Source organism: Anopheles marshallii, chromosome 3 (genome assembly GCF_943734725.1).
Source record: "Anopheles marshallii chromosome 3, idAnoMarsDA_429_01, whole genome shotgun sequence".
NCBI classification, from domain to species: domain Eukaryota; kingdom Metazoa; phylum Arthropoda; class Insecta; order Diptera; family Culicidae; genus Anopheles; species Anopheles marshallii.
Window position 1 is genome coordinate 1,607,773 of NC_071327.1, and position 21,708 is coordinate 1,629,480.

Below are 21,708 nucleotides of genomic sequence, written 5' to 3' on the forward strand. Positions count from 1 at the left end.
GAGGCCCAATTGCTGTGGAACGCTGGAAATGCTGCACCCCAGCCTTGATAATGGTGGACATACACATACAAAGCGAGTGCAATTTAAATCCATTTGCTTCAATTGAGCCTGCCGACTGTGTGCCGTCCCCCATTGATGCTGCAATTGAGGAAGGAACACAGGGCTTAACACACGGTGCAGAACGGTTTCAGTTCCCTCGTAGGAATTTCCCTGCCCAGACTGGTCTTTCAAAGTAAATGTTCTCAGTTCATCTCTAAAATTAGCAATGAAATATTGTTTTCGTTCCTGGTTTTTCCAAGTGCACAAACAAAAGGTTTCTTTAACTGTGCTAGAAATAAAGCAAATCTGTTTCAAGTGTGTTGTTTTAACTAATAAATATATCTCTGTTTTCTTTCTATTTTAAGGAAGCTGTCGGAAGGGCGACTAGTGGAAGTCAGTGGAATGTACGGCTTTAGTTCGGTCATATCTACATCCTACCGGAAGCGAAAAACGATCGCCCTACTTGAACCACTTGTGTAGCTGGAAAATGTTTCTTCAACGCTTGATGGTGGAATACCATGCAAACAGCACCGTGAACCGTTAACATAAATCTATACAATCGAACGGAACGGGGCATATTCACGGTACGAAGCGCAAAAACGAACGGATCGACCGTGGCAAAATTGCATTTAATATTAACCTTCGAACTGGCTGGCTGGCTGGTTGGCTGGTTGCAACAAGTGCACCACGGTGCACCAGCCCTGCACGGTGAACACCGCTAGAAAGGCACAATAGCGCGAATGGCAAGCAAAATAGAAAACTTAATGCCTGATCGAAACCTACCGCGGCATCGTGAGAGATCGTGAGCGGTTCGAGTGCGATCGACACCCGCAGGAAAAACCTGTTCCCATTCTATAATGCATATCATTTAATGTTCGCGGGCTGTTCGAAACGGCCGGTACCTTAACGACCGGATTCCACGGGTGCAACAGGAATTCGCCTACCACCATGTTCGTGTCCGGCGCGAGATAGAGACAGAACAAACAGAGATGGTGGTTCGGTTTTCCACACCCGCAATTATTTTTTTTTTCTATGGAAGGGCGCAATCGAACAGAGGACAGAGGTGGCTCTGCAAAATCACCGTGTATCGTTCTTCTGGGTGCATGAAAAGAGAACGCTTCACTGATATGCGGGGTTTTTATTATTTTTTTTCGCTTATTATTGTAGGTTTATCATCGTCCGGAAAGTGTACGGTCAGTGATTGATATTCGATTACAAGCTGACGAGTTTTAGTGGGTGAATTGATAACATAGCGCGCACGGAAGCAATCGAGCTTTTCCATCCGCCAAGTTGAGTGTCGCTCCGGCATAACGCTCCACTGGGAAAGCTCCGGAAGCAGAGGTGAAATAAGATCGTAACCGTTGGCGGGCTATCGACTTCCTATACCCGGACCGGTCTGTGTTGTTTGCGCGTGATGGTGATCCTGCGTCCCGTGTGAAAGCGAAGTGCGTGCGTGCGTGCGTCGAGTGTGTCACCCATCCTGGGAAAGCAATGTGTTATCGTCACGGGTTGCGTTCTTCACCCGCTATCATCATCGCAAAGGCTGTAGATTGTTGGCTAACAAGAGAAGCGTTCTCGGTGCATCAAGTGGTTGCGTACGGTACAAAATGATTGCTGCCTCACAATGGCTCTACAGCTGCGTTAGATGTGTATGCCGCCTCGCTCCGCCATGTGAAGGAAGTGCAGTGGAAACGTAAAGTGTCTGTGTATTGCATTTTACGACCGGTTTCACCCTGCACTGGAGCGATAGATACAGCGATAAAGTAATACGAGCCACACAAAACACGGCTACACGGAACATAAAACAAAAATAATCGGAGAAAGTGTTAGGAAGTTGGTGTGTAGGCGGTGTGCAAACGGGGCGAGTCATGCACCCAGCGATATAGTTGTTGTTTGGAAAAGTGAATTTTCTAAAAATAATAGGTAATAAATGACCGATAGAAAATTGCCAATTAGCCCATCGGAACAGGCCACGGCCAACCACAGCCCGCTCCTGCACCACCAGCATCATCACCAACAGCAGCATCTTCATCAACAGCAGCAACAGCATCCTGCACACAGCAATCATCATCTGCAGCAGCAACACCTGAGGCGTGTTGCAGGTGAGCAGCCCCAGCATCACGGCATTGCAATCACGGCCGGCATTGGCGAAACGCTTGCTGGTGGCGCTGGTGAGGGGCCAGTTGCTGGAGGTGGCAGTGGCCCAGTTCCGACCGTTGCACCGGCACCACCCCCCAGAGGTACGTCATCGTTGAGTTCTGGCCATCATCTGCAGGCCGGTGCCGCCGTCGTCGCGCTGGCGAGCGTCAACAGTAGCACCGGCAACAGTCTGGGTGGTGGTGGTGGAGTCATCGGGAGCAATCATGCAACCGGCCCGACCAGCACGACGGCCACCAGCAACAGCACCAAGCACGCGAACATGCATCGTCTGAAGCACACTAGCTCGGTAAGTGTCGGGAATGGGCTTTTTTTGGGACACGACGGGAACTCATACAAAGTTTACCCATGAAAAGAGGGCACAGCCTGTGTGTGTGTGTGTGTGTGTGGGCTATTTATCTATTTATATTACAAAGCAGGAGTAGTGGTGCGAAGGTGTAACGTATTCTGCTTCTAGGTACAGGCGTAAAAAATTGAGAGTTGCACAAGTTGCCTTTAGACTGGACAGGAGAGATTCCCAACGACCCGAAGTACTGTTCGAAGTTTTTCAATTGCGGTTTGGTCGACTAATCCTCTCAAAAGTTCTGCGGCAAGTCCTCTAAACCTCTAAACGCTCACGGTCCAGCTCCGTCGTCTGCCAATCCATGATCTCAGCCTTTCTTTCTTCGGTACAACAACCTTAAGAGGTCTAGGTCTGCCATTTCTGGCTTGACTTTATTTACCCGTAGCTGAATAGTCAGTGCTGCCTACGGGGGATTGTTTCGGGATGAGATTTTGGTCCGGTTCGTTCGTGCGGAGACCGGTGTCGCTACCATGATGGTACCTTATTTAGGAATGGTACGGTTTTATTGAGTCATTTGAGAAATAACAGAGATTTTTTTGCTGCTCAAATACCATATGACATTGTCACAGCAATTCAATCATCACTGGCTGCCAAGTGGAACCGAAAAGATTGCTAACACGAGTGGCAAGTGTCTTAATCGACGACTGAAAGTAACTACCGAACGGAACCGTTCATCATCACCGAGATCGTTCCTCGTTATTGACGTCCTCCGCTTTCACTGTAAAATGCACCTAAAATCGACAGTTTTTCCACCCCTTACGGAGAGAGCCCGTTGTCGCCGTTCGTATCGGGTGAGGCATAATGCTAATCTTGTTACGATGCACTTCCATCCATAGTCCATCGTCCTCCCCGGTACTGTTTCCGTCGTCGTCCCGGGGGTTGTTTTCAGGCGATGCGCCGATAGGGTTTCCTACCCCGTTCGGACGTCATCAAAACCGCGAACCGGCGCGACCAATGCCACAGGCCTGGTGCTACGTTTCATCCAATTCCTAGTACCTACGACAAACAGTAAGTCAAAAAAGGAAAAAAAAACCGCAACACCGAAGGCACGGAAAGCTGGTTCTTCTACCCCGCCCAGGGTAGACCATCACTCACTGTACCCATTTGCGGGAGAGTTACGTTTCGGTTGATGGTTTGTGCTGTTCCGGTTGGTGGATAAATTATTTCACTACGCACCGAGCCCGCCAACCCACGGAAAGGGAATCGGATTTAATAACAACGATCCCGCGAGATCATCCAACCCAACCCCAACAACCTGGTAGCTGGCTGTCGTTGCGCTTTAATGTGCACCGTGCCAGTGCCGGGGCAAATGCAGATGGGATTAATCTCCCTCCGGAGATCAAGCAAAATAACCACCATCACCACCATCGTTTGGATGAGACGATGCTCGTCTACACACCGCACAATCGGCTTGATTGTGGTGTTGCTATACGCCATCTGGTGTGTGCCGTTCGGTGCAGCATCGCGATTGACATCAGGTGGCCTGGTTCTCTATCCCCCTGGCGGAAGAACCCTCCCAAAAGGAAGCGAGCGAGCGGTGCTGTTTGATGGCAAAAATTGCGACCGAATGGACACAGTCCCCTTCGTTGCCAGCGTAATTCGCTGGTGAATTGTTTGATTTATTGTCCACCAACAAATACAAGGGGGTCTCATCCGTCGTATGCTTGCCGTATTACACCCAAACCCATTTCGGGAGGCGTTGTCCACAGGGGCGCGCTAAAAGGTTGATTCTCCCGTGTGTCGTCTGCAGCAGTGACAGAAGCATTTGGCTAATTTAAATTTCAATGGCACCCGTGTAACGGTGCGGAGCGACGGTGTTTGCATAGCATCGAACAACCGGCCGGAATGATCTAATCGGACGTGGAATGTTGGTGCGACTCTCTTCCCGCGATTCGAATTCGTGGCGCGAATAATCGATGGGATGGTTATCTGGCGAGGAATTTCAAGGCTAGATAAAGAACTGGAATGGTTCAGCCGATGTCAACTTCATGCGCTGTGCAACGTTGTTCTGCAAACCGCGCTCTGCAATTGGCGCTTGACTGGCATTGTGGGAAGGGTTTAATGGCTGCGCAACAATAGGTCAGCAACCATCTTCCTGTTCCCGAAGGGACCGTGTCCTTTCGTATTACGCAGGGATAGTTGTCTGCTTCTGTCATCTTATGTTGCTTCCTTAACAAAGGATTAGTGCACTGGAAGGATGTTGTGTGGTCCGTTGTTTTTGTCCAATGCTCCGGACAATAACATCGGGAAGAGAGGATTCATTACAAAAGAACGTGTATAGTGTACTTCAAATACGCAAAGAAATATATGTAACTACTCGTGCACCTTCTACCGTAAACTAGTCCCTCGTGTAATGTCTTTCCGGCACACGAACATTCGCAAGTGGTGGCCGGGGGTTGGTTCGCATTTTAACACTACGAGCCCTTGCACACCGGGCATATGACACCGTTTTCGGAAGACATTAATCCGTGTGTAGTGTCAGCTGGAGGGAGCAAATGTCTTCTCTAACGTCCCTAGCGGACCCCCGGGCACTTAATGAAGCACTAGAGAAAGATCCCGCCGGGATGGCAAAGTAAACAGCTTTTAATGATGTGCCTGGCTTTGTGGATCTGTTGTGCTTCTGTTGTCTTGTGTTCATTTTCTTGTTTGTTTGTTGTTTGCTGTTTTTCCTTTCTCTTATAAGAAAGTGTCGTTTTTTTTTGTTAGGTGGGCTTAAAACTATTTAAGATTATGTTTAAAATTTACAGAAAGGAGTAACATATTTTTCTGGTCTGGGAAACTATAGGAAAATACTAACCGTTTTCCAATGCGTAAAACTTTATCAATAATTCATTGCCCCTGCTCTGTTCGCTTTGTTGTGCCGCACACTTTATATTCATTGACTGGAAAGGAAAGGCCAGTGGGTAGGAGGATTGGAGTTTTATTCCATCGATTACACAACACTGTAATCATGCATCGTGGTTTTATGCTTTCCAATCGCTCCCCTCCCCCCTTTTCGGTGGACCTCCCAGCACCTGGGAGGCTTTGCAAATGAGTTCCTTGTTAGTAATGATCGATTGCATCATCATCATGATGATGATCGTCATGATCATCAACAACAACGGTAACGCACCACCTCGCCATCCATCGCGCCAAGATGGACGATATTTTCGGGGTTGGAAAAAAGCCCCCCTCACCCCCTCCTCCCTCCTCGGAACGCACCACCGTTTGTGGTAGTGAAAGTGAAGCTACCATTTCGGTGTTTTTCTTTATTGGTTGTAATAGCCAAAGGTGAATGACGGTGACGGCGGCACACACAGCAAAAGCGACTACCACATAATTCCTTCCCCGCCATTCACTGACGTGTGATGCCCGATCGATGAATCGGTGGGTTGATTCTGGGGCCGTTCCGGGAGCGAGTTTGGAAAGCATTATCATTATGATTGTTATTACCTCGTCCGTGTGGCCGTATGTCGCAAAACATGGCCAAAAAAAGCATAATGTTACATAGCTCTCGTGCAGGTCGTAACATTGGCTTGCCAGCTGCCACTGAAGAGATGCATTTTTACGACTTCCGGTTCTTGAACGGCCACGGTTGTGTTGTGTAATCTTTAATGGGGTTTAATTTTTGGTTAGTTCTCATGCCCTTTTGCGCCTCCCAATCGTGCCCCTCACGCTGTAGTATGCGAATGACAGTTTTATATTACGATACAGCATTAGTGCATCTTATGCAAACTTGTTTTAAACAGTTCCATTCGATTCATTTGACCTACATCAGTGGAACTGAGTATGATCTTATTTGCATATTGAACCATGAATGGTTTTTATGCTTCTCATGCAGTGGAAAACTGAATCACATACAATGGGACTGGATTGATGGTTGATCGGTTTCAACTTTCTCCACACCGAAGCCATCTCTTCGGCTGGGTGTGGCGTTTGGCGCACAACTTGCGCCCGTGTTTGTGAGCGTATGCCTTCCCCCTCCCCGGGGTGAGGCGGATTTTTATGCGTGCGTTATCTCGTCACAAATTGGTGGCCTAGTCTCTGCCACTGGTGGTGTGCTTCTACTTCCTGCTTTTGTGTCCATCGCTCGAACCCGCCACGGTACGACCACCATCTGCCGTTTGATTAGCGTAACGTTACGTGCTCTCCGAGTCGGTGGCTGCACGCACGCACGCACGCACGAAGGGGGAGCTGTGTTGAAGCAATGTGTCTCTAATAGCGACCCCTTGTCTGTGCCCGCTTCCTTTCGGTCCCGTACTCGATCATGCTGACTTACTGACCACCTCGGCATATTATTCCTTTCCCTGCCGGCCATTCTTTATTCGTCGTCTGGCTTAGATAAAGAAGGTGCATCGCAAACGGGTGCGCGCGTGCCATGGTGGCCGGTTTGATTATACACGAGCCATGAATAAACATTATGCACAGGGGCGGGGTGTTTGTGCTGCTCCTCCGCAATGTGCACGGCAAGGGGATGGAATGAATGCGAACGGAAGCTGGAACCGTGGCTGGTGGCGGACCGATGGCATGTAACGAATGGTAAAGGAATGCACTTCGAGTTGTTACTACAAAAAAAAAAAACATAAACATTCAATGTGGTAAGAAGCGACGTTACGTGGACGTGCTGCTGAGGCTGAGGTAGTAGTACAACGTATCTTCGACATATGTATTGTATGTTGCAGCTTTTGTTGGGCAGAGTAGTTTACAATTTCCCATTCCTACACGATTGCCACAAGCAAGAACTTATGCGTTATTTTTGTGTTGTCCATCCGGACACCATTCACTGTAACATGACAAACTGTTTAACGGTTGATGCGAACAATGCAAAGAAATGTAAGGGTTTTAATCAATTTTTCAAATAAACTACCATGCAAAAATAGCAGCAAACTCCATCTCTTCTCACTAGAAGCGCTCATTTAACACGCCAGAAACGTGCCCTGGCAGATCGGCAGTGGAACCGATTGAAACTCATCTTTTCTGATTCGATTAAGAGTTTAAATCGATTTTATATTCCCATCTTAATCACGCCCGGTAGGTTGGAAATTGCTTTATTCCGTCCGGCATGGACCACGGCCCACGGGTGTTTTGTTGCACCGGAAGTCTTCAACAGAGACGAGTGAGTGAACTATGTCATCCAGCGAGCCAAGCCCGAAGAGCGGGAGATGGAATGGAGCGTACAACATGCCGATGATTGGACATCATCTAGACCCGCCACGTCCACGGTAGCATCCGGATGAGGTGGCAACATGAAGCTGGGAATGAAAACGAACAGATCTAGACCGATCCCACCCATCAACCCATCAGCCACAGACCGCCGGCGAGGCAGGCGTGTTAACAATCCCATTTGTCGATCCGGAAATGTTTTGCAAATAGGGTGAGGCCACAGACACACACACACACCTCTTGGACCATTCCCGGTGGCTTTTCGTGTGTTTTGTGTTGCGTTATGCCGCACGCTCGGTACGCGGAGCCGGTTCTTGAGGACAGATTGCTGGTCCCGGTGTGAATGTAGCTCAGTGGAACAGCAGCCTCATTAGAGAGCCTATTGAACTGTGCACTACACCACCCCCCACGAGTATTGTGGAGGATTGAAAAGGAGATGACTGCTGCTGCTGCTGCTGTCCCGGTGGTGGACATGTGTTGTTTCCGTTTTGTTACGTTTGTTACTGGTTTTTGGGTGGCGGGAGGGTTGCGCTTCTTCCGTGGGTGCGCGGGTTAAATGTTGTGACACCGTTTTTACACTGAAGTGGCGAAACGTGGTCACTTGAGGGGTGGAAGGTGGAGGTGTAGGTCGCAAATGGACGGGATAGTCACGTCAAAACAGTGGCACTTTTTGATCAATCAAGCGATTGCTCGGTTTTATAAATACGGTCAATGAACTGAATTTTGTTGTTCATTGATGATGTTTTTAATACGATGTGTCCAATTTGGGTTCTATTTTGTCGCATTATTCCTTTCAAGCATATAATATGGAACAGTCTTAGGTTTTGTTTATAACTTTATTTCAAAAACTTATTTAACTTTTCAACCGATCTCTCCATAATTAGGGACAATTTTGACATTAATCTCTGTATTAAACGCCTGCATGTATACAGTTTACTATTATTTGGAGACTTATTAATGCGGGCTCAAAAAGTGTTAAAACTCATTTTATAAGTCATCTATTGCATAACTTTAAGAGTTAAATATGAATCAAAAGAGAGCAAAAAAAAAACAATGAATCTACTCGACTTGACACTTGGCACACCACAAATGGAACAATAACTTTACAAGTGGAAATGGCAGATCGAAGCAAACATGGGCTTTTGGGGGGCACCACATTTTGACACGCAGAATTGACACTTACATAAAAGCGACACACAATTCTGGTGTTTCGAATTAACCTTCACTTGCAATAGTAAATAACGAGGAAACTACACACAAAAAAAAGATCAAAAGGGGCAGAAAAGAAATTGTCCACATTTAAGGGAGAAGTACTGCAGAGCAGACGGTACACAGCGGGCTGTGTGCATATAAAGCCATTGTTCATTGCTTCCAACCGATTTGTCGTGTGCGGGCAAGGGCAAACAGTGTGTGTGGCATATTATGTGGAGGTTCATGATGATGGGTGGTTGACACATGGGCCTTATGGGTGGTGACATGCTCTTAAGGGGTGTTGTCCCTTGTACCATGTCTTGTACCATTTCGATGCCCTCCTCCCACCGATGTCACTTGGCATTTGTGGTGTTGTCGGACAATAGCGCAAAAAGGCGGAATGATCTTCCCCAAAAACAGCGGGGAGTAGAATCTCGCTTTCCTCCATTGTTGTTTGAGCGCGTACAAAGCGCTGTTTCGTAACGTTTCGAACGAGCCCTCCGAATGGGAGCGGCAGAGCGATCAAGACGTTGGTAGCAGCGGGGAGTCAAACGGAAAATTGTAGGGAAAGATCACCACCACCCGATCCGATGTATGTGTGTTGTAGCTGTAGCTGCTGCAAGTTTCGGAATTCTTCCACCAACGCGCCGCCGGAGGTCGCCACCGGGACACAGACAGTAGCCACTCAAAATAGCTTCAATTACATTAAGTGTCCAATTGAGCTGCCGCTTCCCGGCAGAGCTGGTAACTGCTTGTCGTTCGCCGCATCCACACGCTCGAAGTGTGGTGTCTGGGTTCCGCTTACCGCGTTCGATCCATACCGCTTGAAGGGGCCCGAAAAAGTTTCCCTCCTCGAACCCGAAAAGTGTGGCAACCTTCGGGAAAATGTGGCCCAAAGAAATATCCATCCGTCCGAAGTGGTTGTCAAGTGGGCAAGTGCTTCCGGAGTTCCTGCACGGGTGAGCTTTGCTAAAGCCACTCAAGTGGCGTCGGGGCCACTTTCACTAGACAACGTGGTGGTGATCAACGCTCGGGAGGAACATTTGTTTCCTCGGGAATTGGTCTGCCATGCCTAACTCCACATCGGCTTCTTCGCACTTCTGTTTTGGTTTGCCATTTTCACAGTTGGAAAATTTGATAGCCTCCGATGCAATATAGAGAACAGATGCTAGTAGTAGCGTTAGAAGTAGCGGATCTTCCAAGCTTCCTAATTAGCTAGCTTTATATTTTCCACCACCGTTCAATGTTTGGCTCAAGCTTAGGCACGAAATTTACTCCTCCTTTTAGACGAGTTTTATCCCAATCTACGAGCAATCTGCGCATGGTGTACATGATTGTTGTTTCGTTGCGTATTTTAGGCACACCAAGAAGTGGAGAAAAATATCTGGATGGATGGAAAAAGTGTGGATAAAACCAAATCAAAGCCCCGACGAGGGAGCGTTTGGGGTTAATGGTCCGTGCTGGAAGATGAGGGAACGCGTCTGGTTTTATCGGAGCACTTTTTAAGTGCATGCATGGCACATGCATTCCATGCCACTTGTTTTTTTCTCCCCACAATCTCTTCCTGGTGTGTTTCGTTTTTTTTTTGAGTCGGTTAATGTCTATTGACTACGCCGTTGTGCCGTTTAGAAGAGCAACCACCAGACCGCTAAGCCAGCGGCTCCAGAGTCGTCTATCATGTAGATTAGACACCCTTTCGGTACAGCGAAGGAGAAGAATGGCAGAAGAGGGATTTTTTTTCAAAAGACGCCCATGGTTTTAAGGGCCCTTAATGAATGTAACTCCGAACTTCTCAGTTCGGCTCAACGAGGACGGTCTCTGGCACTGATGCTGATGCGATGATTCATTCTGTCACGATTCGATTCGATATATGTTCGTTTCGGTCTATGCTCTTCTGATAATGGCTGCTCATAAATTGTGTGGCAGCATTGCCACTCGTCACTGTTTGTGATTTCCTTGTACGTACGCACACTTGCTCCTCACTTTTTTGGTCCATTTTGTGCCAAGTTTTCCCTTTCACGTGCGAGAGTCTTCAACGCGCATTCGTGCGGTCAATTCACTTAGCCAAAAATGGGCATCAAAAAGGAAAAGTGTGCTTAAGGTTTGATTAGTTTTTCGTCATGCTAATTTCATTCGTCCACCATTGTGCCAGTGGTGGTGTTGGGAGGATACCAATTATCGACAGTAAACATCCATAATTATTGGCTATAAAAATGGATTCGGCCGTTCGTTACGAGTAAAACAATTAATCCAATAGCTTTACACGTAATTTAACAAGCAGTATTAGTTCCAGCAAATCTATGCTCGCTGCCTCACACTAACTGCCAGTGGCGGGATTATAACTACTCCGGACTTTAGCTCCACCAGCAGCAGCACAATCTTTGGAGCGCTTAATGAATATTCGCTTTGCTCCATCATTACTATTCATTATTCATTGTGAAGCTGCCAAAAACCCACCATCCACCAACGAGGAACACCGTCACGACGTTACACAACTGATTCGATTTCTAATACATGATTCATAAGACGGCCAAAACGACGCATGCCCTTATCGCTGTATCAATGCTCCCCTTAACTTGCACAGCCATCTGTGGAGAGTGTGATAATTTAAAGAAAATAGACTGCATCCCGTGGGGCAGAGCGTCAGTTCATTCCGTGCGCTAATACGTCCCATATCGTATGCAATTGAATGGCATTGAACGGATTGGCGGCGTTGTTGTCTGTATTTGATTGACATCTAATTTAAGCTGTGCGGGAGAGCTCGTACGGCTCGCTATGAGTCGTCTGCACTGGAACGAGCAGAAATCGGCATAGCACAGTGGGGTCGACCTCGTTCCAGCTGAATCCTTCCGGAAATAGACCAATACCCGCTCCCCGCATTTGACCGTGCGCCATTTTACATATGGGCATGGTATGTTGTAATATCTGCAGAACTCATCCGTTTGTAAAATCGACATCGTCATTGTGCCTGAGGCAAGACAACTTTTATGTGTTTACGCTTGTGGTGACGGCAGGTTCTTATTCCACCCATACTGTGGCGAACGTTGTGGGTTATTTTTAATACCAAAAGCAGAGAAAAATGCCCACTAAAAATCCCATTGTTACGGGTTGGTTGTTCTGGGCGAATTTTTACATGCAAGTGCCCTTTTGTGTTTAGATTTCGGATAAACCCCTTATCTTCTTCGGTGTTCCGTATAATCGATAGGTTGGTAACATAATTTTTGATGAAGGTATTCTTGGGAAATCATGGGTTTAAAGTTCGGAAAGTTGCAGAATTCCTTGCCCAATGTTTCAATAGTTTGAAACTCAAGGCCATGAACAGATTTTTTAACAAAAATGTTAACCCTCATAATGGTAGAACTCATCCAGTTAATCACACCACAGAAATTCTCGCCAGACGTCCATATTTTCTTCCGTTTCTACCTTATGCCTGATCTTTTTTAGATGCTTTACGTTGGCTGACTCCCTCCAGTACTCCAATTTCTAAAAAAAACTGTAAAACAGTCTTCGGAATTGCTTTTCGGATAGATGTGGAATACGATTTAGCAGCTGTTTTGTCTCATTTGTTGAAGAAAATATATATTTTATATATTTGAACGATCAAGTCCTTACTATGCACTACATAGTTGCTGCTGTAATCGTGTGTGTGTGTTGTTTGTAGTCATATTTAAATGTCATCCCGCACATTTTGGGAACCGTTCCGTTATCGTATCAGCACAGTAAATTTTCATCGAGCACGATTCACATTAAAACCCCATCAACCTGAAATTCCTTGCTTTGTTCCATTTTCGGGTGCCGCTGCCGCCGTTCCATGATTTTTGTTTCAATAACTCACTACATTATGCGCCGCTATCGTTAAAGAAGCCATAGTGCGTGTGTGCATCCGTTTCTCGTTGCAGTTGGGAGAGCCGGCTAATGCGTCCGTAAGTTCTACCCGTGTGAGGCGCGATCGGTAAACGAGTAGCATTTAATACTTCTTTAGTCTTCCAGGCAAAATGCAGTAAGAGCGCGCGAGTTAGTGAGTTGTGTGTCTGTGGTGTGGTAAAGCTTAATGTTTCAAAAACGATCCCGGAAAAGTGATATCTCCCTGGATCGGTAAGATGCATCGGGCATTGCGTTTTCCCCTTGCTTTGTCCTACTGATTAAAACAAGCACGTTTTCGTTTTGCTGTGCCTCTCCCTACGTAAATTGTGCCGAAAAGAGGCAACTGGAGCGGAAAGATTTGGTTAGGTGGGAATTCAAATGATTAACTTGCATCCTAAACCATGCGCAACCGGTTGTGGTTTTGCCTGTGCTGAGTGTGTGTTGTGCGCTGAATCGTGCGCGTTTCTACTTTAAACGTACCTATATCATCAATAGATTATCAGTAACACTTTTGTCATCGGGTTGAAATATGCGATCTTTCACATTTTCCTTATCAATAGCTTCGTTTGTTTCTTTTTTTTTTTGCAACGCTAATAGCTTTTAGTGTTGGCCTCTTTAAGAGGAATAAGTCGTAAGAAAAGAGACAGTGCGCGAGTTACAATGGCAACGCGCTTGAATCGCTCGAGAAACCCCCTATTACAGTGCCATTATTCCTTGGGGTGATCAAATGCAGTTAAGTTTTGTTTGGTCTGCTCTGGCGATTGTGGGAAATGCAACACGTTGCGGGTGTGGAATGTGAAGGAGATTGCAATGGAAGATTCTTAGTCTTACGTGTGCTTCTGATTTTTTGTAATTCGTTGATAAACTCAAATCGCATTTTTAGCGCTTTTATACCCTTATGTAACTTTCTGGTGCAACCGCATATGCGTCCGAAGTGTGGTAGCTAGTTTACTCCCATGTTTGGCTTTGGCTTTCATTAGTTGTCCTTCCTGTATTACGATAAGAAACCCTGCTTTTTCAAACAAAGTAAATGCATTGATGGTATCGTTAAACATAAACACACCGTCCCTAAATACAATGGCCCTTCTTCCTTAGTATAGGCTAGTTTTCTTCATAATTCTCAGAAATTCCTCCTGATTAACCTCCCCGTCTCCATCCCGATCCGCTTCATCGATCATTTCCTGCAGTTCCTCATCGGTCAGGTTTTCGCCCAACTCTTTTGCGACCCGCTTAAGATTCTTGAACGAAATAGTACCCGTTTCATCGTCGTCAAACAGCCGGAACGCCTTCAGTATCTCTTCCTTCGAGTCCTTCTCCGCCATCTTGACCGTCATCAGCTGCAGGAAATCATCGAACGATATCTTCCCCGAACCGTCCTTATCGATTTCGGCAATCATCTTTTTAATCTCCTCCTTCTTCGGTTCGAACCCAAGCGCCCGGATTGCCACCTTGAGCTCCTTCGTGTCGATCATTCCGGTTCCTTCCGAATCGAACAGATCGAACGCTTCCTTAATGTCCTGCCGCTGTTCGTCGGAAAGCTCGAACTTGGGGCCGGATTTTTTGCGTCCACCGGCACCACCTCCCGCACCACCGGTAGGGACGCCCGTCGTCACGGTACCGGTCATGCCAGTTTTGTTGGTGGTTTTTGTTCCTGTGGAAACGGACACAGATCCGGACGCCTGTAAATAAAAAAAAAGAAGAACAAGAGAGAAATGAATCAACTGAGGGGTTGAAAATTAAGCAAAGGTCAAAACAGCAAGTGGTCGTGTTTGAGATTTGAGGAGTTTTTTTTGCTGTCCGTTCTGTACGGCAAGGGACACTGAAACATTACTTTTTCACCCAACGTACATCATGCTGATGCGTGGGTTGGCAAAATGTTTCGGCGAAAGTTGCCCTTGACCAAATATGTGCTCTCTCGTGTGTTTGCCGGGGAGACTCAAGGGTAGCAGACCACATTGGATGCACGAGTGGGGCGCGTGGGGTGAACCAAAGAAAGGCAAATGAAATTAGAAAATGCTTAAACCAACAGAAAAAGCATGCCCACTTGTGTGTGTGGGATGGGAGAAATGTTATGCTAACGTTTTGATTTCTACCTCCAACTGTGCGGGAGACCTTATGTCCTTACCATGCTGGGAAAAGTTGGGTTGTGGTGGATTTTTTTAACTTTCTGGCACACTTCTGAGTGTTTTCACACACTCTTCACGGAAGCAGGAGAGTGTTTTGCTGGATGCGTGTATGCTTGCAGTACGACACGCCAGTAAAGCCCCCGGGGAAACAGACGGCGGTGTTTGCACTCTCTCTCTCACCTAGGGATACGTAGCAACAATAACCAACAAGCTCCTATGTGTTGCCCTTGGTTTCTTTGCTTTCGTTGTTGGTTGCTGCGGATGGATGGATCGCTGCCGTTGCTATAGGACCCGTGCTGCCGCAAGTAACCACGGGCATTAATTGGTTGCTGAGCTCTCAAACAACACTCTTGCACCTGCCCACAAACTATGATGTTAAGTTGGTGCGGAAAGCGAAGGACACTTTTCCCCCTATAGTCGCCCGTCGTGTATATCTGCGGTTGCGGACACCAAGGCACAATTATATTTGCACGATAGAGGATGAGTTGTTGTACTAAGCAGATGCTGACGAGAACTGGCATTAATTATCCATCCGAAGCTTCCTGCACGGGGCAACGGAACTTTGTGGTTTTTTGCTTTCCAGTTCCGTTCGTTTTATGCTGTGCACACACTTCGTAAGCGCACCAATCTACGGCCAGCTGTTGAGTTTTGGCACAAACGCAGTCTCGCTGTCGTATTATCGATTGCATGCACCGAATCCAGACGGCGCGAGCTCGCAAGGCGCAGCAGCAGCAGCAGCAATTGTTGGTGACGTTGTTCGAGCTTCGAAAGTCCAGTCAATAGCTAAACAAATGTGTGGCTGCTGTTTGATCCTATGCTTCGACACTTGATTTTACCGAGAGCGAGCCAGAGCCTACACACACGCCATACGTTGTTGTTTTTGTTGCACAATAAATAAGCGTCGGCGAAGAGTTGTTTCGCTGCCTGTTTAATGTTTAATCGTTGGACCGGATAAACGGTGAATTGAGCAATATTTTGCATGGAACACGGTTACGGACACTCAACAATGCGAAACAACGTTCCAAACACGATACACAACGCGGAAGAAGTCGAAAATTTTTGACAGATGTTTGGACTTCGCGTTGATGTTGCGCGCTCGGTGAACTGCGCGCTTGTGTGCGTGCGTTCGGTGCGGTTAGTTGCGTTTGGATTGCGTGGATGTGTGTGTGTTACGGGCGATTGTTTGAAGCTGGGGCGAAATTGCGGTGACGTTTCCGTTTTCGCCCTATTGCTTGTGTAGAATGACATTCAAACCAACCGTTAACACTGTCTATAGTTTTATAGGATTTGTTGCTGCATGTAAATTAATCTGTCGATATCTAATTTTTTATTTACAGCTAACTACTAGCATCTATCCAGAGCTTTATGACAAAGGCAATCGATTATCTCATTCAAGTGATACCAGCCAGGCTGACACCATGACTTCTGTAACGAGCTCCTCGCTGGATTCGGATGAGGTAGATCTCTCCGGTTTGGTGGAATCGGTAGTCGATTCCGACGAAGAAGACATTGCTGAAAGTATAGATGTAAGTATGACCGTCACAAACCCCCCCCCCCCCCCGTGACGTAACTATTGATCTAATCCCTGGTACCTCGCCTTCTTCTTTGACCGTAGAGTTTAAGCGTTCGGGATACGGTACGTGAATGTTTGGAAAAGGATCCCAGCGACCGAACGGTGGAAGACATAGAGATATTGCTCGAGTTTACACAAAAGCTGAAAGCGTTCACAAACATGACTTTCGCGGTACGCCGGGCGCTCTGTTCGGTGATGGTGTTCGCGGTGGTGGAGAAAGCCGGTACGGTCGTGATGAACGATGGCGAAGAGCTGGACTCTTGGAGTGTACTAATCAATGGACATGTGGAGATCGAGCATAGTACGGGCGAGGTGGAATATCTGCACTATGGTGACAGTTTCGGCATTATGCCGACGATGGACAAACTGTACCATCGGGGCGTAATGCGTACCAAGTGCGATGACTGCCAGTTCGTGTGCATCACACAGACGGATTACTATCGGATACAGCACCAGGGCGAAGACAACATACGCAAGATCGAGGAAGACGGCCAGGTGGTGATGGTGACAGAGCTACGCAACACCACCGGAGAGAACGGTTCGCGCAAGGGTTATGTCGTTATACGCGGTACGGTGGAGCGGCTGATGCATCAGCTAGTAGAGGACACGACCCTGACGGACCCGAACTATGTGGAAGACTTCCTGCTCACATTCCGTACATTTATCAGCAATCCGATTGACATTTCGAAGCAGCTGCTGAAATGGTTCAACGTCGACAATAGTGGTGAGGAGAGTGGAGGAGCTTCTAGTGACCTCGTCGACGGCGCAGCAGCATTAATTTCACATCACTTTTCCTCATCGCCAGGGGATAGCGTGCTGTGTGATCGGGTGACGCGCGTTGTTCTACTATGGGTAAACAATCACTTCACGGATTTCGACACCGATCCGCAGATGATGGAATTCTTGGAAATCTTTGAATCCGCACTGGTGAAAAAGAACATGGGAGAGCAGCGACAAATGTTGCACGTGTACGCGCAGCATAATGCTCGAGAAAGGAACGTTACCCTGGCGCGTAGTTCCCGGGACGAAGATCTAAACTTCCAGATTTCCAGTGGCCCTGGCGGAATCTTTATAACGCTGGTCGAACCGAAAACGAAAGCATACGAAGTGGGACTGAAACGAGGCGATCAGATACTGGAGGTAAATGGGCAGAGCTTCGAGCATGTGACGTGCGTGCGAGCATTGGAAATTCTAATGGGCACTACACATCTTAGTATTACCGTCAAGAGCAATCTGTGGGCATTGAAGGGTATGCATTCGAATGCGGACGGTGATTCGGGAAAGATGAAGCTAGATCTAAAGAAAGGCCTGCGCGTGGATCTGCTGCAATCTCAAAAATCTCTCGATCTGGTGGACAAAGTCGGTGGGTTGTTGCCTACGCCCCAGTTTCTTATGCCACTTCCGGTGCGAGACATCGAGTACGGGAGAAAGGATTCTGGCGTATCAACGCCGTCCTCGTCCTCGCAGATCAACAACAACAAGGGTGGCAGTTTCATGACGCTCGGTGGTAAGAAGCGCATCCAAAAGGCATTGATCAAGATGAACCTACTGCCAAAGAATAGCGTCTTCCAGGATGACAATATTAACAACAATAATAACAGCAGCAGTAACAACAGTAGTAACAGTAGTAGCAGCACCAACAACGGTAACAGTAACAATGGAAGCAACTACGAGGGAGGCAGCGATCGGTCGTCGGGCATAAGCGTGAACTTTTCGTCACAGGCTTCGTCCATATCGACCTCCTCGATAACGACGGCGGACTCGGACGAAACGCCACCGACCTCCACCTACCAGAGCAATCCGGATTTGCGAGAAAACCACTGCACACCGGCAAAGGCTCAGTCGACGGAGGCGATTATCCCGACGAAGACGAGCAGTACGTACCTGGAGGAGCAGCGTGTAAGCGATTTTCCCGAGCACATCCTGAAGGTGTACAAGTCGGACCAAACGTGCAAGTACCTGCTGGTGCACAAAGAAACGACCGCACACGAGGTGGTGATGTTGGCGCTGCAGGAGTTCGGTATACACGATCCAAGTTCGAACTTTTCGCTGTGCGAGGTGAGTGTCGGCGAGGGTGGTATGATCAAGCAGCGTCGTTTGCCGGACCAACTGCAGAATCTTGCCGAACGTATTGGGCTTAGTTCGAGGTATTATTTGAAAACGAACGGCATCACCGAGACGCTTGTACCGGACGATGTAGCGCCAGAGCTAATACGCGAGAGTGCCGTGCACTTTTTGCAGCTGAACGCAAACGAGCTGGCAATACAGTTGACGCTGCAGGACTTTGCCATCTTCCGTCAGATCGAATCGACGGAATACATCGACGATCTGTTTAATCTGAAGAGCCGATACGGGAAGCCGATGTTGGTGAGGTTCGCCGAGCTGGTCAATAGGGAAATGTTCTGGGTGGTGACGGAAGTCTGTAGCGAACACAACATGATGCGCCGTTGCAAGATCATCAAACAGTTCATCAAGATTGCCCGCCACTGTAAGGAGTGTAAGAATTTCAACAGCTTGTTTGCGATCATCAGCGGTCTCGGGCACGCCGCTGTGAGCCGGTTGAGACAGACGTGGGAAAAGCTACCGTCAAAGTATCAAAAGCTGTTTAACGATCTGCAGGACTTGATGGATCCGTCGCGAAACATGTCCAAGTACCGGCAGCTGATACAAACTGAGCTGAACGCGCAACAGCCCGTCATTCCGTTCTACCCGGTGGTGAAGAAGGATCTCACCTTCATACATCTCGGCAATGACACGAAGATCGACAGTTTGATCAACTTCGAGAAGTTGCGCATGATTTCGAAGGAAATTCGTACGCTGCTGCACATGTGCAACTCGCCGTACGACATACTGACAATGCTGGAGTACAAATGTCAGCCTCCCAGCTCGGCCATGCTTGCGCTCAATCAGATGTCGGTACCGTCCGGTAGCAGTAATCTCATGCTCGTCACGCACGCTCCGCCACCACAATCGATCACATCGGGTGTATCAGCATTCGCGCACAGTCAGACGGTAAAGCGAAGAAAGAAATCGACCGCGGCCCCGAACCCGAAGAAAATGTTCGAAGAAGCGCAGATGGTGCGGCGAGTGAAGGCGTACCTGAACAATATGAAAGTCATCACGGACGAGGATGAGCTGCATCGATTGTCGCTGGAGTGTGAAGCACAGGGTGGCACCACACCGAACACAGTGCAGGTTCGCAAACGGTACCCATCTCCGACACTCTCCACAACATCGAGCACCAGTTCGACCAGCGAAGGCAAAAAGGGAGCACTCGGGCTGGGCATGAGCAGCTTATCGATCGGCAGTGCAAGCAGTGGCAATAGTGGAGCACCGAAGTTTGGTGCCGCATCGCCACAAGCCGTCAAAAAGCTGCTGTCACTGTCGGAGCAAACGAAAACACGGCCACACCAACCGAGACATCCTTCGGCGGGTTCGATCTTACCGCCACCGCTAAACAACATCCACCATCATCATCACCCGCATCATCATGGTGCAATGTCGGGTCACCTGAACAGTACGCTCTCTCACTTCCATCACGCCCATCCGCCCACGAACTATCTGCATCATGGGACGGGCATAACGATCAGTCCCTCGCAGTCTCCAGCGCACTGTTGCGTAGGTGCTACAGCAACCGGAACCGGAGCCGGCAGTGTTTCAACAAGTGCGGGCGTGATGGGACCTCCGCAATATCCTCCGCCATCGGCACACGCAGCCGGAGGTTATGCGACCGGTGCCGGTACAACTGCCGGCGGTGTCCATTTGGCAGGCATGCTGCCGAATCCACCAAACTATAGCGCCACCATGTCGATGTATGCGAACGGCCGGCCAGTACTGGCCAGCAGGATACTGGAAAGTTCTGTCGATGCACCTAGTCAAATACCACCACCGATGGAACTCCCGCCAGAGAGTAGCTCCTTCCGAAGTCCACCGAACTATGGTACGCAACAGCCGGGAATAAAACAGACAGATTATGTGAATGCTAACATATTTTTCGCTTGTTTCTATCCAACAGCTCAAACGGCACATCGAAGAATTGCCAGCAGTAATAGTACAACCATTCCACCGCCCTACCCAACTCCCCACCAAAACTTTGGCAACTCGTCGCGTATCATTTCGGCCGTAGGCATTTCGCCGATCGCACCGAACTTTGTCGCACCGGCCGTAAATGCGTTATCACCCATGTACACCGGAAACAGTGGTGGTGGTGGTGGTGGTGGAGGCGGAGGTGGCGGGACATCAGTGAGTTCCTCTGGTGGTGTGTGTCCAAACTTACCACCAGCAATACCGGCACGATTGCACGAAACCATCGATTCAGCACCACCTCCATTGCCGCCGCCAAGTATAGACCTGTCGGCAGAAAGCAGTTCCGTAACCGTGCTGAGCAGTGCCGCTTCCGGTGAGTGTTTTAAGCAATTGTTCTTCCCATCAGTAGAATCCGTTTTTTTTTAATTCCTTCCCTTAACTAGTGTGACAAAAATTTGGTAATTGTAGTAATTTTTCTCTTTTCGGAGTAGTTTAGGTAGAAGATCATTACATATAAGTAAACATGAAATAATTCTTATCATTTTTCGTTTTTATCGTTGTTTCTCACCCATCGCAAAAACCAATTCACATGAACGCGATCTTTTGGTGTATTTGTTTTAATTCTCGCTGGCATTTGCATGTTTCGATAGGAAAATCTGTGTGCAAAATGTTTCTTTTATATTTCCCGAAAGATGATCCATTTGATTGGAATTTAGATTTGTTTTGTCTTTTCATTGTGTGTTTTTGTTTTCCTCTACACAACACTGTTTCGGTTACAGTCGATGAATGTAATACATTTTATTTATGTACACCATTATGCGACCAAAAGTGTTGTGTCGAGTTCATTTTTATGTATAAGTGTGGACAAGTCTTTTGGTTTCATTTTTCACAACAATCTTTGCATGTGGCGACAGTGTGTTTCTTTTCCATTTGACTTACGTGACATTTGCGTTGCATGGAATGAAATGCAATTTGGTCTTAAATGTTTTGTATGTGTTTTTTTTTTGGTGTTATTATTGTTTCTGCATGATCATTAGCCCTTCCTGATCATTGCGTACACACACACGCACACATGTTGAACGATGAAATTGTTTCATCTTTGCAGAACTTGTTTCAGGTGATGTCAAACAGAACGATGAAACGTGTGAGTCCGTTGAGACGGATTGTCTGGGAACGATTTCAACGGATGTTTAAACAACGGCACCGCCAAGAGCTTACCCATGCATGGAAGGGACGGATTGATAAAA

At 47.6% G+C, this 21,708-nt stretch overlaps 2 protein-coding genes across 2 annotated transcripts; one reads left to right on the forward strand and one right to left on the reverse strand.

Moving 5' to 3' along the window:
• Positions 1-1,969: 1,969 nt before the first annotated feature.
• Positions 1,970-21,655, forward strand: LOC128715711 (rap guanine nucleotide exchange factor 2). Its single transcript, XM_053810623.1, has 5 exons — positions 1,970-2,485; positions 16,200-16,388; positions 16,478-20,375; positions 20,451-20,834; positions 21,579-21,655. Exons 1-5 carry the CDS (start codon positions 1,970-1,972, stop codon positions 21,653-21,655), a joined length of 5,064 nt encoding a protein of 1,687 aa, XP_053666598.1.
• Positions 13,828-15,383, reverse strand: LOC128714581 (uncharacterized). The gene is made up of 2 exons (XM_053809453.1): positions 15,357-15,383; positions 13,828-14,415 (listed from the first exon to the last, which is right to left on the reverse strand). Exons 1-2 carry the CDS (start codon positions 15,381-15,383, stop codon positions 13,828-13,830), a joined length of 615 nt encoding a protein of 204 aa, XP_053665428.1.
• Positions 21,656-21,708: the final 53 nt, after the last annotated feature.

Bases quoted from the DNA above. Each gene is read 5' to 3' on its own strand.
- LOC128715711 (XM_053810623.1), top strand. From the start codon at position 1,970: ATGACCGATAGAAAATTGCCAATTAGCCCATCGGAACAGGCCACGGCC. The intron at 2,486-16,199 runs GTAAGTGTCGGG...TTTTATTTACAG, and splicing joins GTCTGAAGCACACTAGCTCG to CTAACTACTAGCATCTATCC. The intron at 16,389-16,477 runs GTAAGTATGACC...CTTTGACCGTAG, and splicing joins ACATTGCTGAAAGTATAGAT to AGTTTAAGCGTTCGGGATAC.
- LOC128714581 (XM_053809453.1), bottom strand. From the start codon at position 15,383: ATGCCAGTTCTCGTCAGCATCTGCTTA. The intron at 14,416-15,356 runs GTACAACAACTC...TTTTATTTACAG, and splicing joins TTCTCGTCAGCATCTGCTTA to GCGTCCGGATCTGTGTCCGT.